The sequence below is a fragment of the Podarcis filfolensis genome, assembly GCF_964270895.1.
Source record: "Podarcis filfolensis genome assembly, chromosome: 15".
NCBI classification, from domain to species: Eukaryota; Metazoa; Chordata; class Lepidosauria; order Squamata; family Lacertidae; genus Podarcis; species Podarcis filfolensis.
The window spans coordinates 31564317-31579843 of record NC_139618.1 but is presented as its reverse complement, the minus strand read 5'-3'; the positions used below and the strand labels follow the sequence as shown (position 1 = coordinate 31579843).

General features: G+C 45.6%; 1 protein-coding gene and 1 long non-coding RNA gene across 2 annotated transcripts in view; one reads left to right on the top strand and one right to left on the bottom strand.

Annotated features, from left to right (window-relative positions):
- The window catches only part of LOC310750810, a 226068-nt gene that overhangs the window by 2492 nt on the left and 208049 nt on the right, over nt 1-15527 (top strand). The gene's annotated exons all lie outside the window — the stretch shown is intronic.
- Nucleotides 1210-14395, bottom strand: LOC310750872 (thrombin inhibitor hemalin-like; the record flags this gene model as incomplete). Its single annotated transcript, XM_083589282.1, has 7 exons — nt 1210-1563; nt 4400-4581; nt 5863-5892; nt 7910-8086; nt 10804-10845; nt 12738-12917; nt 14293-14395. The coding sequence occupies 6 exons, from the start codon at nt 14393-14395 to the stop codon at nt 4406-4408; spliced, it is 708 nt and encodes a 235-aa protein (XP_083445408.1). The 3' UTR covers nt 1210-1563; nt 4400-4405.

Here is a 15527-nt window from a genome sequence, read left to right as displayed (position 1 = left end):
CTAAGAGATGTTGCAAATCTCTGATGATGCGTTGAACTGTTTTAACTTGAGAGCTGTATGTGATTACTAGTGATCACAAATAATATTGTGCATTTCAAAAGTTTGCACAAAGCACTAGCAGAGGTGCAAGATCCTGCTGGTGGGTAAATATGTACTGGAAGGTATATGCTTGAGGGTTTCCTATAGGCATCTAGCTGGCCACTGTGAGAACAGGATTCTGTTCCAGATGGGATTCAGCAGGACTCTGCTCCATGGTGTAGCTAGCTGCTCAGGTGCCAGGGGCGGCGTGTGTGTCCTGCAGCTGGGGGCAGGGCAAGCCACCCATGGGGGTGGGGGTACTGTGTGGAGCCTCTCTACTGCCTCCCCCTCAGCTATAGGGTGGCTTAGTGTTATGTACTGAAGTTCTCACCCTGGGCCAGCAGGGGGATACTGTAGATAGTTTTCACTCTGGTCCACATATGCAAATAAGGGATTGAAAGTGACGTTCAGTGATTGGCTAGTTACAGAAAATGGTTACTGTTGGGTTCTAGTGGAGCTCTATATAAGCAGGCTGGCTGAACCCTTCAGTTCAGTTCTGTTCTGGCCTGTGAATAAACAAGAGCTGTTTAAAGAATCGCTGTGTCGTCTGATATGTTCACCCACAACCTAACACTTAGGGAGATGTGGAGGGCAGATGCAAGTCCCATGCTGCTGTTTTAGGCAGCGCGGAGCCTGCAGGCGCCCAAGTCACCATGTCACTCCCAGGAGAGACGCGTGGTTTGGGCATGCTGCAGGCCCCACGGTAAGTGCTGGCCCCCATAGGGTGGTACCCACTGCCAGCAACATTTCATTACGTTTTTTGACTGAACTAAAAAGTTTTGTGAGCACATTTTTTAAAACAACAACAACTCATATCTTTGTCGTTTTGTTACCCCCCCAATGATGACACCCCCCGCACCCCCTTCCTCCGCCACTGGCTCTTCTTGTATTCTAGGTAAGCTCTTTAAGAGTGGGGGCATATCCACACTGGTGCTTGTTTTTTGCAGTTGTACTCACACAGCACCTCAGCTTCCTGCAGTCCACATCAACATAAGGCTGCAAAATAGCAAAATTAAGTAAAATATTTCATTCATAAGAAATTCCCATCGTGAACAAAAGGTTTTAAGTACTTATGCTCACAATGTTAAGTAAATAAACCAGAAAATAACACTCTTGTTTTCCCTTCTTTTAATAATATCAATGGGGTGGGGAGGTGACAAGAAATTTTCTGCCCCGGGTACCACCTGACCTTGCTACGCCACTGGTAGGAGGAGACTGGGAAGAGAGTGAGGATGAATGATGGGGAGGTTTCAGCAGCACCCCTCGCGAGGAGGGGGGGCAGGAAGAGGTGGAGGAGGACGACACTAGAGGAGGAGCTCTTGCCTATGCTCTTTGAGAAATCTTGCAGACTGGAGGTGGTCAAATGTTGTTCCCACCTTCAAAAGGGGGGGATACGAAGGCCCAGTTAACTATGCACCAGTGAGCTTGGCATCGATACCAGGTAGGGCCTGAGAACAGATAATTCAACAGTCGGTCTGTGAGCGCCTAGAAAATAATGTTATGATTACTAAGATCTAGCATGGGTTTCTCAAATATAAGTCATGCTAAATTAATCTAATTTCTTTTTTTGATGGCATTACAAGCTTGGTGGATCAGGGGAATGCTGTGGACATAGTGTATCCTGATTTCAGTAAGGCTTTTGACAAATGATATTCTTGAGAGAAAGCTGGTAAAATGTGGGTTAACAATGTGATTGTTAGGTGGATTTGTAGCTAGTTGACTGACCAAACCCAATGGTTCCTCATTAATGGGAGAAAGTGACAAGTCAGGTGCCACACGGTTCTGTTCTGGGCCCATTGTTGTTCAACGTATACATAAACAACTTGGATGAAGGAATTGAGGGGATGCCCATCAACTTTGCAGAAGACACCAAACTGGGAGGGGTAGCTAATGCTGAAGAAGACAGAAACAGAATTCAAATTGACCTTAACAGATTGGAGAACTGGGTCCGAACTAACAAAATAAATTTCAGTAGGGACAAATGTAAGGTTCTACACTTAGGCAGGAAGAACCAGATGCACAAATATAAGATAGGGGACACATGGCTTACTAGCAGTACATGTGAAAAGGATGTAGAGGTCTTGATGGATCACAAGCTTAACATGAGTCAATATTGTGATGCTACAGCAAAAAAAGCTATGCTATTCTAGGCTGCATCAACAGAAGTATAGTGTCCAGATCAAAGGAAGTAATAGTTCCAATCTTTTCTGCCTTGGTCTGACCACACCTGAAATACTGTGTCCAATTCTGGGCACCACAATTTAAGAAGGATGTTGACAAGCTAGATCGTGTGCAGAGGATGGTAACCAAAATGATAAAGGATCAGGAAATCAAGATTTATGAGGAGTGGTAGAAGGAGCTGGGTATGTTTAGCCTGGAAAAGAGGAGACTGAGGGGAGATATGATATTTTCAACAACATGTTTCCTGTATATTGTTATGAGTTTGTGACCTTTCTACAAAATTTCCCTGAACAGGCTGCTTTCAGGTGTCTTTTAGAAATCACATAGCTGTTTATCTGATTGACACCTGATGGGAGGGCGTTCCGCAGGGTGGGTGCCACTACCGAAAAGGTCCTCTGCCTGGTTCCCTGTAACCTTACCTCTTGCAATGAGGGAACCACCAGAAGGTCCTCGGAGTGAATCTCAGTGTCTGGGCTGGACGATGGAGGTGGAGGCACTCCTTCAAGTATACTGGGCCGTTCACGGGGCAGTGCTGGATTAAAGCATGTGGAGGCCCCTTGGCAGTCAAAATCTGGGCACTCCAGGTATATAAGGCTGAAGCCTTTTAGGGCTCTAAAGGTCAGCACCAGCATTTTGAATTGTGCTCGGAAACATACTGGGAGCCAATGTAGTTCTTTTAGGACTGGTGTTATATGGTCCGGGTGGTCACTCCCAGTCACCAGTCTAGCTACTGTGTTCTGGATTAGCTGTAGTAGCTGCAAGTACACAATTTTTAATTTAGCAAGTGTGTGGTCTTTTTCTATGCTAGAGAAAGAGGGAAACTCTGGAACTCACATTAAAGGGCACATTTTAAGGTTTTCATGACCTGTATTCCCACACTTTGCTTTGCTGCATATTTTGTGATTTTAAATCTCTGCAGCGATTCCCTCAACCAAGAGTACTTACCCCAAACTTAGATATTGGCATCCAGGAATTTCTGATAGCCCTCAAAACAACAGAGGTAGCAAGACCCTTCTCATCAGGGAATGAAAAGTTAGTGGTTCTCCTAATATTCAGTAATCCTAATCTCCTAATATTCACATGTCAGTCACATAGTTTTCTGCCCAGAGACATATGGGAATGGCATCCCTGTCGTAGCTAGGGATGCGAAGGTTTGGGGAAAGCCCACAACCAACTGGTCATGTATTTTCATAGGTCTGTTTGCCCTCCTTGGGCGCGTGGCTTTGTGGGCAGGCACCAGGTCTCCCCTGTGAACCGGCTTCTAGCAGGCCGGACCGTCCTTCTGCCACTGAAGTGGCCAATGGCAACAGGAATTTAGGAGGCATTCCCCTGGGCGCGGTGCCAACTGACCAGTAGTGGGGCTTGGCGCCATGCCCAGGGGAAGGTTAAATGCCCGAAGGCCTGGGAAAAGACCCAGCCTACTAGTCACCTCTTTTCATAGTAAAAGCTCTGATCCAAATGTTCATACTCCCTGAAGCCCATAGACATCAGGTGACTACTTGAAATTTCAAGCTAGCATGACCACATGTCCTGTACATTTACAGTGAAGTGTGCTTTCCCAAAGGATCCTGTAGTTTACTCCTCAAAGAGTTACAAATCCTAGCATGCTTAACAAGCTACACTTCTCAGGAATTTTGTGGGGGGACAAAGATGTGTTTTAAATGTATGGTGTGTATACAGCCTGTAAACAGTGTGTGGAATGTGCTTATATGAGTGCCATTGCCCCCAGTGAAATCACACACTATAAATGAATGTGCTCTTCTTTTCTCTTCTCCCTCTCCTCTCCTCTCTCTGCTATTCTACTGATCTTTCAAGAGCATTGTTCTAATTTGTTCTAATTCATGATCATTACCGATGGACTGAGGGTTACTTTCATACCAGACAAGGGGAACCATGATAATCTAATCTGTTGGTGAGAAGGTAGTTTGCACGAAAAAACATACCATCAAACAGAGTGCATCTCATTACCTCCCTCCTGAACTCAGAGGCTATCCCCCGGAAGAAAACTTATCCTTCTCCCGTGAAGTCAGGATATTGTATTCATGCGTTAGGAACAGAACTGTTGTATAAATAGCATTAAGAGGAAAAGGGAGGTTCTCTGGGTTCCCTGGAAAAGTTCTAAAGAAATCTGTGATCTTACCAGCGCCTACATGCACTCCTGCATGCATTCCTCTTCAGTTTCAAAGTTATTTTGGTTGCCATTACAGCCACCGTATATGAAAGGCTTACACGTCTTGCTTTGGGAATCATAGTAAAAACGAGGATAGGCTGCTTTGCAACGTCCCGGGTTTTTTGGTTGTTTGCATGTCTCAAGCAGAGATTCTAGCATTAGAGGAGAAAGAGAAGCACAAAGACAAGTTTCATTCATATATATATAGGTATACACTGGTACCTCAGGTTACATACGCTTCAGGTTACAGACTCCGCTAACCCAGAAATAGTGCTTCAAGTTAAGAACTTTGCTTCAGGATGAGAACAGAAATTTGGCTCCGGCGGCGTGGCAGCAGCAACTGGCCCCATTAGCTAAAGTGGTGCTTCGGATTAAGAAGAGTTTCAGGTTAAGTACGGACCTCCAGAACGAATTAAGTACTTAACCTGAGGTACCACTGTATATGTGTATGTGTATTGTCGTAGTTTGAAGAGCAAAGAAGAGGACACATTTGTCTACACTGACTGGCAGCAGCTCTTCAGGGTTTCAGGCAGGGACACTTTTTCCCAGCTTCACCTGGAGATGCCTGGGATTGAATCTGGGGCCTTCTGCATTCAGAGCAGATGCTCTGCCACGGAGCTATGGCCCTAAAACAAACAGAAGGTTGCATGAGCAGAGAGAGAGAGAGGTTTAAAGAGATGGGCATGCAGATCAGCAGAAGAACATGGCCATAGGCGCAGAGGGCTGCATATGCTTCCACTTCAGAATGTTTCAGTAGGTAGGCCCTTGAACCCGAGAGAAAGGAAGGAAGTAGGGGAAGCATTCTGAGATTCGTGGACAGAGAGGCCAATACGCAGGATGCGGGAGAAAAACATAAGTAGGGAAGAACTTGGCTGAGAGTCTTGGGTTCAAAAGTGAATGACCCATGCAGAGGACGGCTGTCCTCCTGGGGCATGAGCCATTCCATAAATACTGATGGCAGTAGACTCTTCTGAATGATGATGACCTCAGTGGTTGAGTACAGAAGACCAATTAACCAGAATGTGACTTCCCGGGAGAGCCCTGCTCCAGGGCTCCAAGTCAGTTGGGATGGTTGGATGGCTGAATAGAAGAGCACAGCTTGGTCTGAAGTGCCACTACCTCACTCATCCACCTGAACATCACTTGAATTCCATAAAGCTTCACGATCTCAGCTAGATCTCTGCTGTAGCCCCTGTTCAGTGTAGCTCAGTCCAGGGGGTGAGAGTTAGGCTGTGTGTTTATGGCCAGATCCCACTGTGTCTTGGGAGGAAACAAGCCCTGGGACCCGGGTGGAAACGACAAAGTAGTACAGAAAGAGTGGGGAAAGACCTTAAGAAGTGAGCTGCCAAACTGAAGAAAGCCAGCAGGACTGGAAGGCAGAATGCATACGAGGGTCAGAAGGAAAATGCCACGGAGCTGTTACCTTTGCTTACCTTGAGTCAGCGCAGGATTAAACTTGTGTCCTATTAAATGGATAAGGAGAACAATGTTACTGTATAGCAGGTGTGAGGGACCTTTTCTGCCTGAAGCTTGCAAGTCTTAAGGTGACATCATTAGTGGGAGTGAGCATGGCCAGAAGCAAACGTGAGTGTCAGGAGTGTGTGCAGGATCCAGGGCCTGTGACTGGTAGGGCCTCGCAGGACTGGGGCCTTCCTGAGTTTGGCCTGGAAGGGCAAGGCATGGCCGCACAGGTGAGGCTTGACAGAAGACTCATAGCACCTGGTGAGAAGGGCCGGGAGGGGTATATAAGACCAGCATTTCCCTGGCTCTTTGCCACAGCAACATGTTACCCACCTAGCTGTGGTTTGGTTTCCTGACTCCTGGTTTCCTGACTCTTGGATCCTTGGCTTCCTGACTCCTGATTTGTGGACTCTTGGCTTCCTGACCCCTGGACTGTTGACCCTGGACTGCTGATTCCTGCTTCCCAACCTCTACCCCGGTCCCGACGTACCAAGCCGGGACTCCGACTGCCTGCAACCTGGACTGTGACAATGAGTGATGCTAGTGCTGGTGAGAATTTCAGCAGCCAAAACCATTTTCCAGATGCTTCAGTGCTACTCTTAACCCCAAGTTACTATCCCATTCTTGAATAAGCATTATGCCATTTCCAGACCCTCCAAGTGTCCCTATTTTTCAAGGACAGTCCCAGATTTACAGAAGCCGTCACGGTTTCTGATTTGATCCTGGAATGTCCCGCTTTTCCTTAGCACATTTCTATTTTCGGAGAAATGTTGGAGGCTATGGTAGGACGTCCCTCTTATCATTGGAGAAATGTTAGAGGGTATGGACTTATGCGAGCCCCAAGCCAAGGAGATAAGTAACGACACAACCTTTAGAAAAAGTCTAAAGGCAGCCCAGTATAGGGAAGTTTTTAAATGTTAAATATTTTATTATATGTTTATATATGTTGGAAGCCACCCAGAATAGCAGTGGCAGCCAGATTGGCAGGGCAGCAGCAGCAGCAGCAGCAATGGGACATCCCTATTTTCATCAGAGAAATGTTGGAGGTTATATATTTCAGCTAAGGGCTTATTGGAGCTCAACTTAAAGCTCCCCAGTAAAAAGTACTGCTTTGCTTTTCACATGATTCTACCCAGATATGAACACCTTCCCTTTTCCATGTGCCACCTCTCTGATACATTATTCACCCAGGCATTCACTTGATTTTTTTGCTTCTGTTTTCAAATTATAACTTACAACCTTCCCCTTTTCCTTACACTGCATATACACTGTACATTTACAATACATTTAAAAACACACCCATTTGCCCCAAGTGCCCTAGGAACTGTACTTTACCACTTGCAGACTCCCCCCCCCTTGAAAACTATGTACCGTATTTTTCGCCCTATAGGACGCACCGTCCCAAAATATTTCCCCCCCAGGCGCGGGGCTGGGGCAGGGGAGGCCCGAGCTTCCCCCGACCCCAGCCCCCCAAACAGGCAGCTCTCTGCAAGCCATGGGAGCCCAGCACTGGCTCCCGTTGCTTGCTGAGAGGTCCGCGAAGCCTGGACGCGCTGAGCTCAGCGCGCGCAGGCTTCAGCATGCAGGCAACTCTCCGCAAGCAGCAGCAGCGCTCCCACTGCTTGCGGAGAGGTCCGCGAAGCCTGGAGAGCGAGAGGGGTCGGTGCGCACCGACCCCTCTCGCTCTCCAGGCTTCAGCGAAAGCCTGCATTCGCCCCATAGGACGCACACACATTTCCCCTTCATTTTTGGAGGGGAAAAAGTGTGTCCTATAGGGCGAAAAATACGGTACTTTCCCTATTCTAGCATCAACAGCTGCTTTGCTACTGACATTTTAGAAAGCAAGAATGGGAGGTCCCATTCCTCAGGATGCCGACAGCTCCAGTCCCACCACCCCCGCTCCCTTGATTAAAGATAAGATTGCCCAGTTTGGGAGTTATAATGCATGCGTAATGCTTAGCAAAAACTGCAGGTTCTTTTTGTTGTCTATTAAAACCATTAAAAGTGGCTCATTCTTACCAGGGTTTTCACACGTCATATAGCATTCCAAGTAAAATTTGAAATTGTTCTCGTTGCCACCGCAGCCGCCATATATGAAGTGCGTACATTTCTTGTCCCAAATATCATAATAATATCGTGGGAACATAGCCTTGCATGGTCCTGTTTGTCCGGGCTGTTCGCATTTCAGAGGGAGGCCTGGGGGAGAAAGGGGTGCATAGAAATCTTACACACGCTCACTCACACACTCACACTTCCACAGCTAATGTAAATCCTATTTCAAAGTCCTGTATCTATTATTCAAACTGCTGAGATTATCTCTTCCAAGTGGGCTGTGACAGGAGCTCTGCAGTAGTCAGGAGGTTAAAATCATGAAACAGAGAGCCCAAATGGGGTTAAACTGCTACTGCGGGAAAAAATTGTGGAACAATAATGGGATATCAGCTCCACCCAAGGCATGACGGATAACAGCAACAAGCGGGGGAAAGAAAGAACATCTTACAAGGACAGGAAGAAAAGCCATGGACAGAGTAATTGCCACACACAGGAAGAACAAGGATATACTTTGAGTTCCTCACTTGTAGCTTTATAAATCATTTAATGTGTCAACCCAAACAGAAATTATTAATACTGCAGTTGTTGTATAAGGGATTGTTATTATGACTGGAATGTAATGGAAATTAATAAGATTTTGGAATGCAGAAATAAAGAAAATCATCAAATCCAGCACGCAGGGGGCCACTTTATCTAAATCATATAATTTGGTATTTGAACAATTGGTATTAATGATTGTATTATAAATTGGTATTGTTATAACGAGGCTATTATTGGACTGTAATTGAAAACTAATAAAAATCATTATTTAAAAAAAGAAAATAAACTGCCACTGCAGTTCAGAAGCAGTTAGCTGCCACATCTTTTGCCTCATTCTACATCACCAGTGGCTAATTTACATGCGTATATATATATATATATATATATATATATATATATGCATATTGTGTGTGTGAGAGAGAGCGGCTATTCTTTAACAGATATAGATGGCATTTGAAAGTGCTGTTCTGTTATTCAAAATCCCAAGATTATCTCTTCCAGGCAAGGGGGCAGAGAAACTCTAGAGTTGCATCCAGTTACCAAATCACAGAACAGAGTCCAGGAGGGACTAGGCTGCTATTGCCATTTAGAAGAATCTGGCACATCACCGCAGCAACTTTCATGAAAAGGCTTCATGGAGCAGAGCTCACTAGGCATAACGAGGTACATGGAACAGTGTAGGATCATGAGATAATAGCCCTGAAGCTGTGCTTGGCCTTTGAAATTTTCTGTGGCAGTCAGAGAGTAGGAAGCTGTCACAACTTCTGCCTCATTTGTCTGTACCAGTAGTGGCTAGACTGTGGCCCTCCTGAAGAAGATGGATTACAGCTCCCATCAGCCACCACCACCACCATGGCCAATGGTCAGGGATGATGGGAATTGTAGTCCAGCGATATCTGGAGAGCCACAGCTCATCCACTCCGTTCTACGTGTTTTGTCAACCATCTTTCTTTCTCGCCTTCCGTCGTGTAAAACTAAACTAATGCCTCTCAGTGAGGTATGGGCAAAGCACGAAGCTGAGAAACAAGTAAATGAGAAGGAATGTAAAGAGGCGAGATGCTCATGATTGGCTTATCTATGGCCACGAAGCCATAGAGCTAGGGAGGAGGTGGGGTTGCGGGCTTCACGCCCCTCCCCACACATGCAGGGGCTGGCTTTCAACCCCCACGATACCAGGGGAATCCTCGGACGTGTCACCCCCCCGGCCAGCCAATCGGCTGGCCCAGGAGGCGTGGCCTGCTATATTTAGGGCTGGCACGGCCAAGGATCTCCCTCTTTCCCACGCCTCAGCTGATCAGGTTTTCCCTCCCCTCCCACCCATTAAGCTAGGCTGTCTGACGTTGCTATGGACTTTGGTTGGTCGTCGTCAAGGGGCCTGGTAGGAATTTTTCCAATTGGCAGATTGGCACCAGCCACTTGGTTTTTGCCTACCTCGTAGCAAACCGTCACAACTTCCGGTATGGGCGGTTAGGCATTGGTAGAGGTATTATTATGCAGATGAAGGGGGGAAGGAAGCGCCATTACCTTCCCCCAAAACAAAGGGTAGTCTGGTAAAGGATTCTGGGGGGCATGGTCTTGTCCTAAGCCTATGGAGGTGTGGGCCCACGGCACACCCCCAAGCGGTAACTCCGGGGGGAGCTCCTAGTTGACGTGCCTCAGCAGGACTCCCACTACTGGTGGTTAACCCTTACCGGTCTTCAAGCAAGCGGGCTGAAGCCGGTTAGTTGATAGGACCAATGCCTAAGCCAATACTGCTCAATTCCTGTAATCAATAAAGTTGTGGCCTAATTTGACCCATTAACTCGAATTCTTGTGTCTCGTGTCTTTATTTCTGAGGGGGAGGAGGAAACTCACCACGCAACTTTACTAAACTCAATAAAAACTAAAGAATCTGCAAGTATTATTTGAGTGGTTTGGGGCCCTTTCTAAAGTGGGAGCCACCACGTGACCTCCCTGCTGAACTGGTTGAGGAGCTGACTTGACCATAAATTGGAAACAGTATACTGCCTGGTTCCATACTATTGAGCCACACAACTTTAATTGTTGAAGGAGCCCAACTTGCAGCTTGCAACCCCTTGGACCCCAGAATTCTGGATGTGTGAGCCATGAAAGACCCCAACAGGCGTCTCTTCCTTGCCCACAAGTCCCAAAGAACTGAGTGGCAAATTGAAGGGATCCCTGCTCAACATCTTGGTGCTTAAGCGCTCAGCACACACCTGCCCATTGTAGCCGGCTTACCTCCCATGTATGCAGGCATTCTCACTGCACTAATCGTGAATCCCACTGAGATATGCAATGCAGAAAAGAACAGGACATCTCACCTTTACTGTGGGTAGTGTGAGCTGACCAACCGTCCGGCTTGCCTATGAAAAGTAAAACGATAGCTATGTTATGGTATGACATGGTTGATGTGGGTGCTGAGTTAAACCACTTTAATACAGGGTTCTATAGGAAGACAAAAGAGGGGTATGTGGGCAGCTGAAACAATTAGCTAGACACTCACTCAGGAATTGCTCTTATCCCAAGTTACCATTCTGTTATTTTTACTGAATTTATTCATTAATTAAAATATGGATATACCACTAATTCATTTTTTAAAAAAAATCAAAGTGGTTCACAACAGCTATACATCAAACCAGCCAATAAAAGCTATATAAATCAGAAAGCAGATGCACCCTTGTGGAAATATATGTTCTTAATTATTCTTAAATATTTAATTCATAATAAGAATTCTTAAATATTCTTATTATGCCTGCATAATAAAAGTTTTCAGCAGGCTTTAAAAAGGTGTTATGGAAGAATGCAGCTGTGTGTCATCAGGATACTGGTGCTCCAAATCTCCTAATGACTGTTCCCAATAGTTTTATATAGATGTTTAAAAGCACTGGGGGAGGAATAGTGTCCTGTAGAACTCCATAGCACAAGTACCAGGGGACCAAGATGCACCCACTAGTGCTATTCTCTGAACACAGCCTGGAAGATACTAATGGAACCGCCCTATAAAAAGGTAAAGGTAAAAGACCCCTGGATGGTTAAGTTCAGTCAAAAGTGACTATGGGGTTGCGGCGCTCATCTTGCTTCAGGCTGAGGGAGCCGGCATTTGTCCACAGACAGCTTTCCAGGAGATGTGGCCAGCATGACTAAACTGCTTCTGGCACAACGGGACACCGTGACGAGTGCCAAAGCGCATGAAATATAGATAATCAGTCTCACCCAGGAAAACATGCAATGGTTCCACAAGCGGCCTGTCCACTAGTTTTGTCAAGCAAGGGGTGTTGGTGACCAGTCTATATTTATTGCACTTCACTAGGTCTAGAGCCACTGGTCCCATCACCTCCTGGCAAATAGAAGGGGAAGAAATGAAGGGAGTGAGAGATTTTACTTCCTTGGGCTCCATGATCACTGCAGATGGTGACAGCAGAAACGAAATTAAAAGACGCCTGCTCCTTGGGAGAAAGGCGATGGCAAACCTAGACAGCATCTTAAAAAGCAGAGACATCACCTTGCCAACAAAGGTCCGTATAGTTAAAGCTATGGTTTTCCCAGTAGTGATGTATGGAAGTGAGAGCTGGACCATAAAGAAGGCTGATCGCCGAAGAATTGATGCTTTTGAATTCTGGTGTTGGAGGAGACTCTTGAGAGTCCCATGGACTGCAAGAAGATCAAACCTCTCCATTCTTAAGGAAATCAGCCCTGAGTGCTCACTGGAAGGACAGATCCTGAAGCTGAGGCTCCAATACTTTGGCCACCTCATGAGAAGAGAAGACTCCCTGGAAAAGACCCTGCTGTTGGGAAAGATTGAGGGCACAAGGAGAAGGGGACGACAGAGGACGAGATGGTTGGATAGTGTTCTCGAAGCTACCAGCATGAGTTTGACCAAACTGTGGGAGGCAGTTGAAGACAAGAGTGCCTGGCTTGTTCTAGTCCATGGGGTCACGAAGTGTCGGACATGACTAAACGACAAAACAACAACAGGTCTCCACTGGGCCTCCTGCACCCTTCCTTCAGAAAACATAGTGACCAGCTGTGGGGCAGCGATGGGGAACCTGTGACCCTCCAGATTTTGCTGGGCTATGATTCCTATTAACAATTTTAAAAAGAACCTTAGAGCATGAAACCTCCAGCAGCAGGGAATCAAATCAGCAAGAGAATGACTCACTAGCAGCAAACAGAGAAATTTTGAACAGGTTTTCACTTTAAATATTTGTTAATTTTTAAAGATCAGGAACAGAAAGAAAAAAAGAATTGTCCTTACCAAACCTTACACACTCGGCTTCGCAATCAAGGAGATGTAGAAAGTTGTTTGCATTGCCTCCACAGCCACTGTAAAGGAAGCTCATGCACCTGCCGCTCACAGTATCGAAGTAAAAATTCCGGTAAACTGAAAGGCACCTTCCATATCTTGGACGTAATTTGCACTTGGCAGGCCGTTCCTCTTGAGGAAAGGTGAGAAGAAGAGCAATGACAAGTTCCTTATATGCCATCTCATCTTTTGAAACTCAAAAGAAGATGCCATTTGAAGATGTGACATTTGTGAATCCAACACCTGATGTCACCTCTACCAAGCAGCCAAGGATGGACCTTCCCAAATGGGATCCAAGAGTCACATAGACCAATCATTAAGCATTAATTTTTTTTAAAAAAAAACACTTCTCTTTACAGGACTGCTTCCAGGTTTCTTCTAAAGGTTGTATCTCCTTGTTCAGGGATTGCATAACTCCATCCCCTAAGAGGGACATTTCAGGGCCAAATCAGAAACTGGGCTGGCTTCTGTAAATCTGGGACTGTCCCTGGAAAACAGGGACAATGGAAGGTCTGATACACACCACACATTTAAAGATCATGGTTTCCCACAAAGAATCCTGGGAACTGTACTTTGTTAAAGCTGCTGGGTGCTATAGCTCTGTGGCCTACAGTACAGTTCTCAGGATTCTTTGGGGGGAAGCATTGTGCGTTAAACATCTGCTGTGTGGTCAGCAATTGTTTCCAAGGGCTGTATGGGGGAAAGCATAGGAGCTCCCGTGTTGTGATCTGAATGAACTTTTTTTTTTAATTGCATGTTGTTCCTGGAAATAACTTCATGTGATCACAAAGCCCTCTTTCAAGAGATAATTCTGGCTGTGTTTTGAAAATGCACTAAATATATTGCACTTCCTAGTGTAATAAAAAAATGGAAGGTCTTATATTTATAATAAATGTTCATAAATGTACCAAGCAAACACGTACATAAATATATAAACCACATGTCTGGAGCAGCACAGGAAGACAGTCCTGAAACCATTTTGACTCCCAAACTGACCAAATGTTTCTCTGCAAGGAGGGAGGGGGTGAGGGAACTTTCCCATTGTCTCAGGAATTAAGTAATTACGATCTCAAAGGAATGTATTAGAACTACAGTTGGGATTCACTGTTAAACTGCTCTGGAAATAGAGGGGAATGGGCATTTTCTAACAACTCATAGCACCCTTTACAATTCACATTTCCCAGGATATGTTGGTAAAAGCTATGACTGTTTAAAGTGGTATAACACTGGTTTAACGGTATAGTGCAGATGGGACCTTATGTATCCATTAGGACGAAAGTCTAATGGATGAGAGGCAAGTATGCAGGCAGGGTGAACAGAATGTGAAAAGGCAGAGCGTTTGTCGCCCAGTGTTGGAGGTGAGTGGCGCACGCCACAGAACTGTTCTCATGATACTAGCGCAAAGCCTGTTCCTCCAAATCCCATTCCATTCTACGTTGGATGCCTAACTTTCAGGGAGGCCCAGCAGACTTGAGGCATATGAGGGCCAGAAAAATGGAAGTCTTACCTTCCCAAATGGCATCCAGAGAGGGAAGCAAACTGTGCACCTTAGACCAAGGTGCCAATAATCCCATGATGAAGGCCAGGAATACAATGATATTGCACTGCATGGTGGCTGCTTGATGCGAATGCTCAGTGCTGAAAGGAACAACTTTATATAGTGATGTAGAGCAAGATAGTCATCTGGACATCAAGCACAAGTTTTTAATAGGCAGGAACACTCTGAAGCACCTCTGCTTAAAGCAAGATAACCTCCTGTTCTTGAAGGAGGACTGTTCCAAACTAGTGACATAGAGGAGCCATCAAGTTCTTCAGCATAACTTTGGCATTGCTAGAAAGAGATCTGTTCCCATAAGATGGTGATACAAACCAACAGGTGTGACATGGAAGATTCAGAATGGATACAATTCTTCTTGCAGAACATAGTTGGCCAACAACTCAGGGTTCATTCTGACTAACTTTTGTACTGCATTTCTAGCTTTAAAGCTCAGTGTTCAAGTACTCCTCCCCCCTCCGCCCCCAGCACTTTCCCCTTGAAAGTTTGCTGTTTATCGCTGAATCAGAACAGCAGAAAAGCCAAGTTGCCATTGGTTTTTATTTAGCATTAAAAAGTGGGCTTTCCTTGGTTAAAAAAGAGAGAGAGAACTTGCTCCCCTGGAACCAGCCTTGCCTCCATTGCCAGGTTAGCTCCTATGTTTGTCTGAGGGAGGGCGCCATCCATTAACTACCCCAAAATTCTCCTCACAACCTAACTTTTCCTCCCACCAACAACTGTGGGCATGAATATGTGGGTAGCAGGAGAGGATATGTGTTGTTTATTAATATCCTTCCTAACTTGCACTGGCAAGTTCCTTTACTTAGCAAAGTGCATTCCCCTTTACCCAGCAGAAAACTAGCTGCAAACTCGTGTGAGTTTCTTAAGACAATACGCAATTCAATCTGGCTTGTCCAGATTGAAATGTGTTCTAATATTTTCCTGGTAAGACCCCTTGAATCCCTCCTAAAAGAATAAAGACACCACAGTATTATTCGTAAGTAGCAAAAAGAAAGTTTACTCCTCATGATCAGACAGAGCACTGTGTGATCCCTGAAGGCAGGTTTAAAGTTACAAACGTATAAAAACAGGTTTACACCATAAGGGAGATGACCTGAGGGACTGCTTGGCTGGCAGCCAGCAGTTCATTCCAGGAAGTTCACAGGGTGAAAGGAAGATGGAAAAGAGTGAGGGAGGGGCAGCATGCC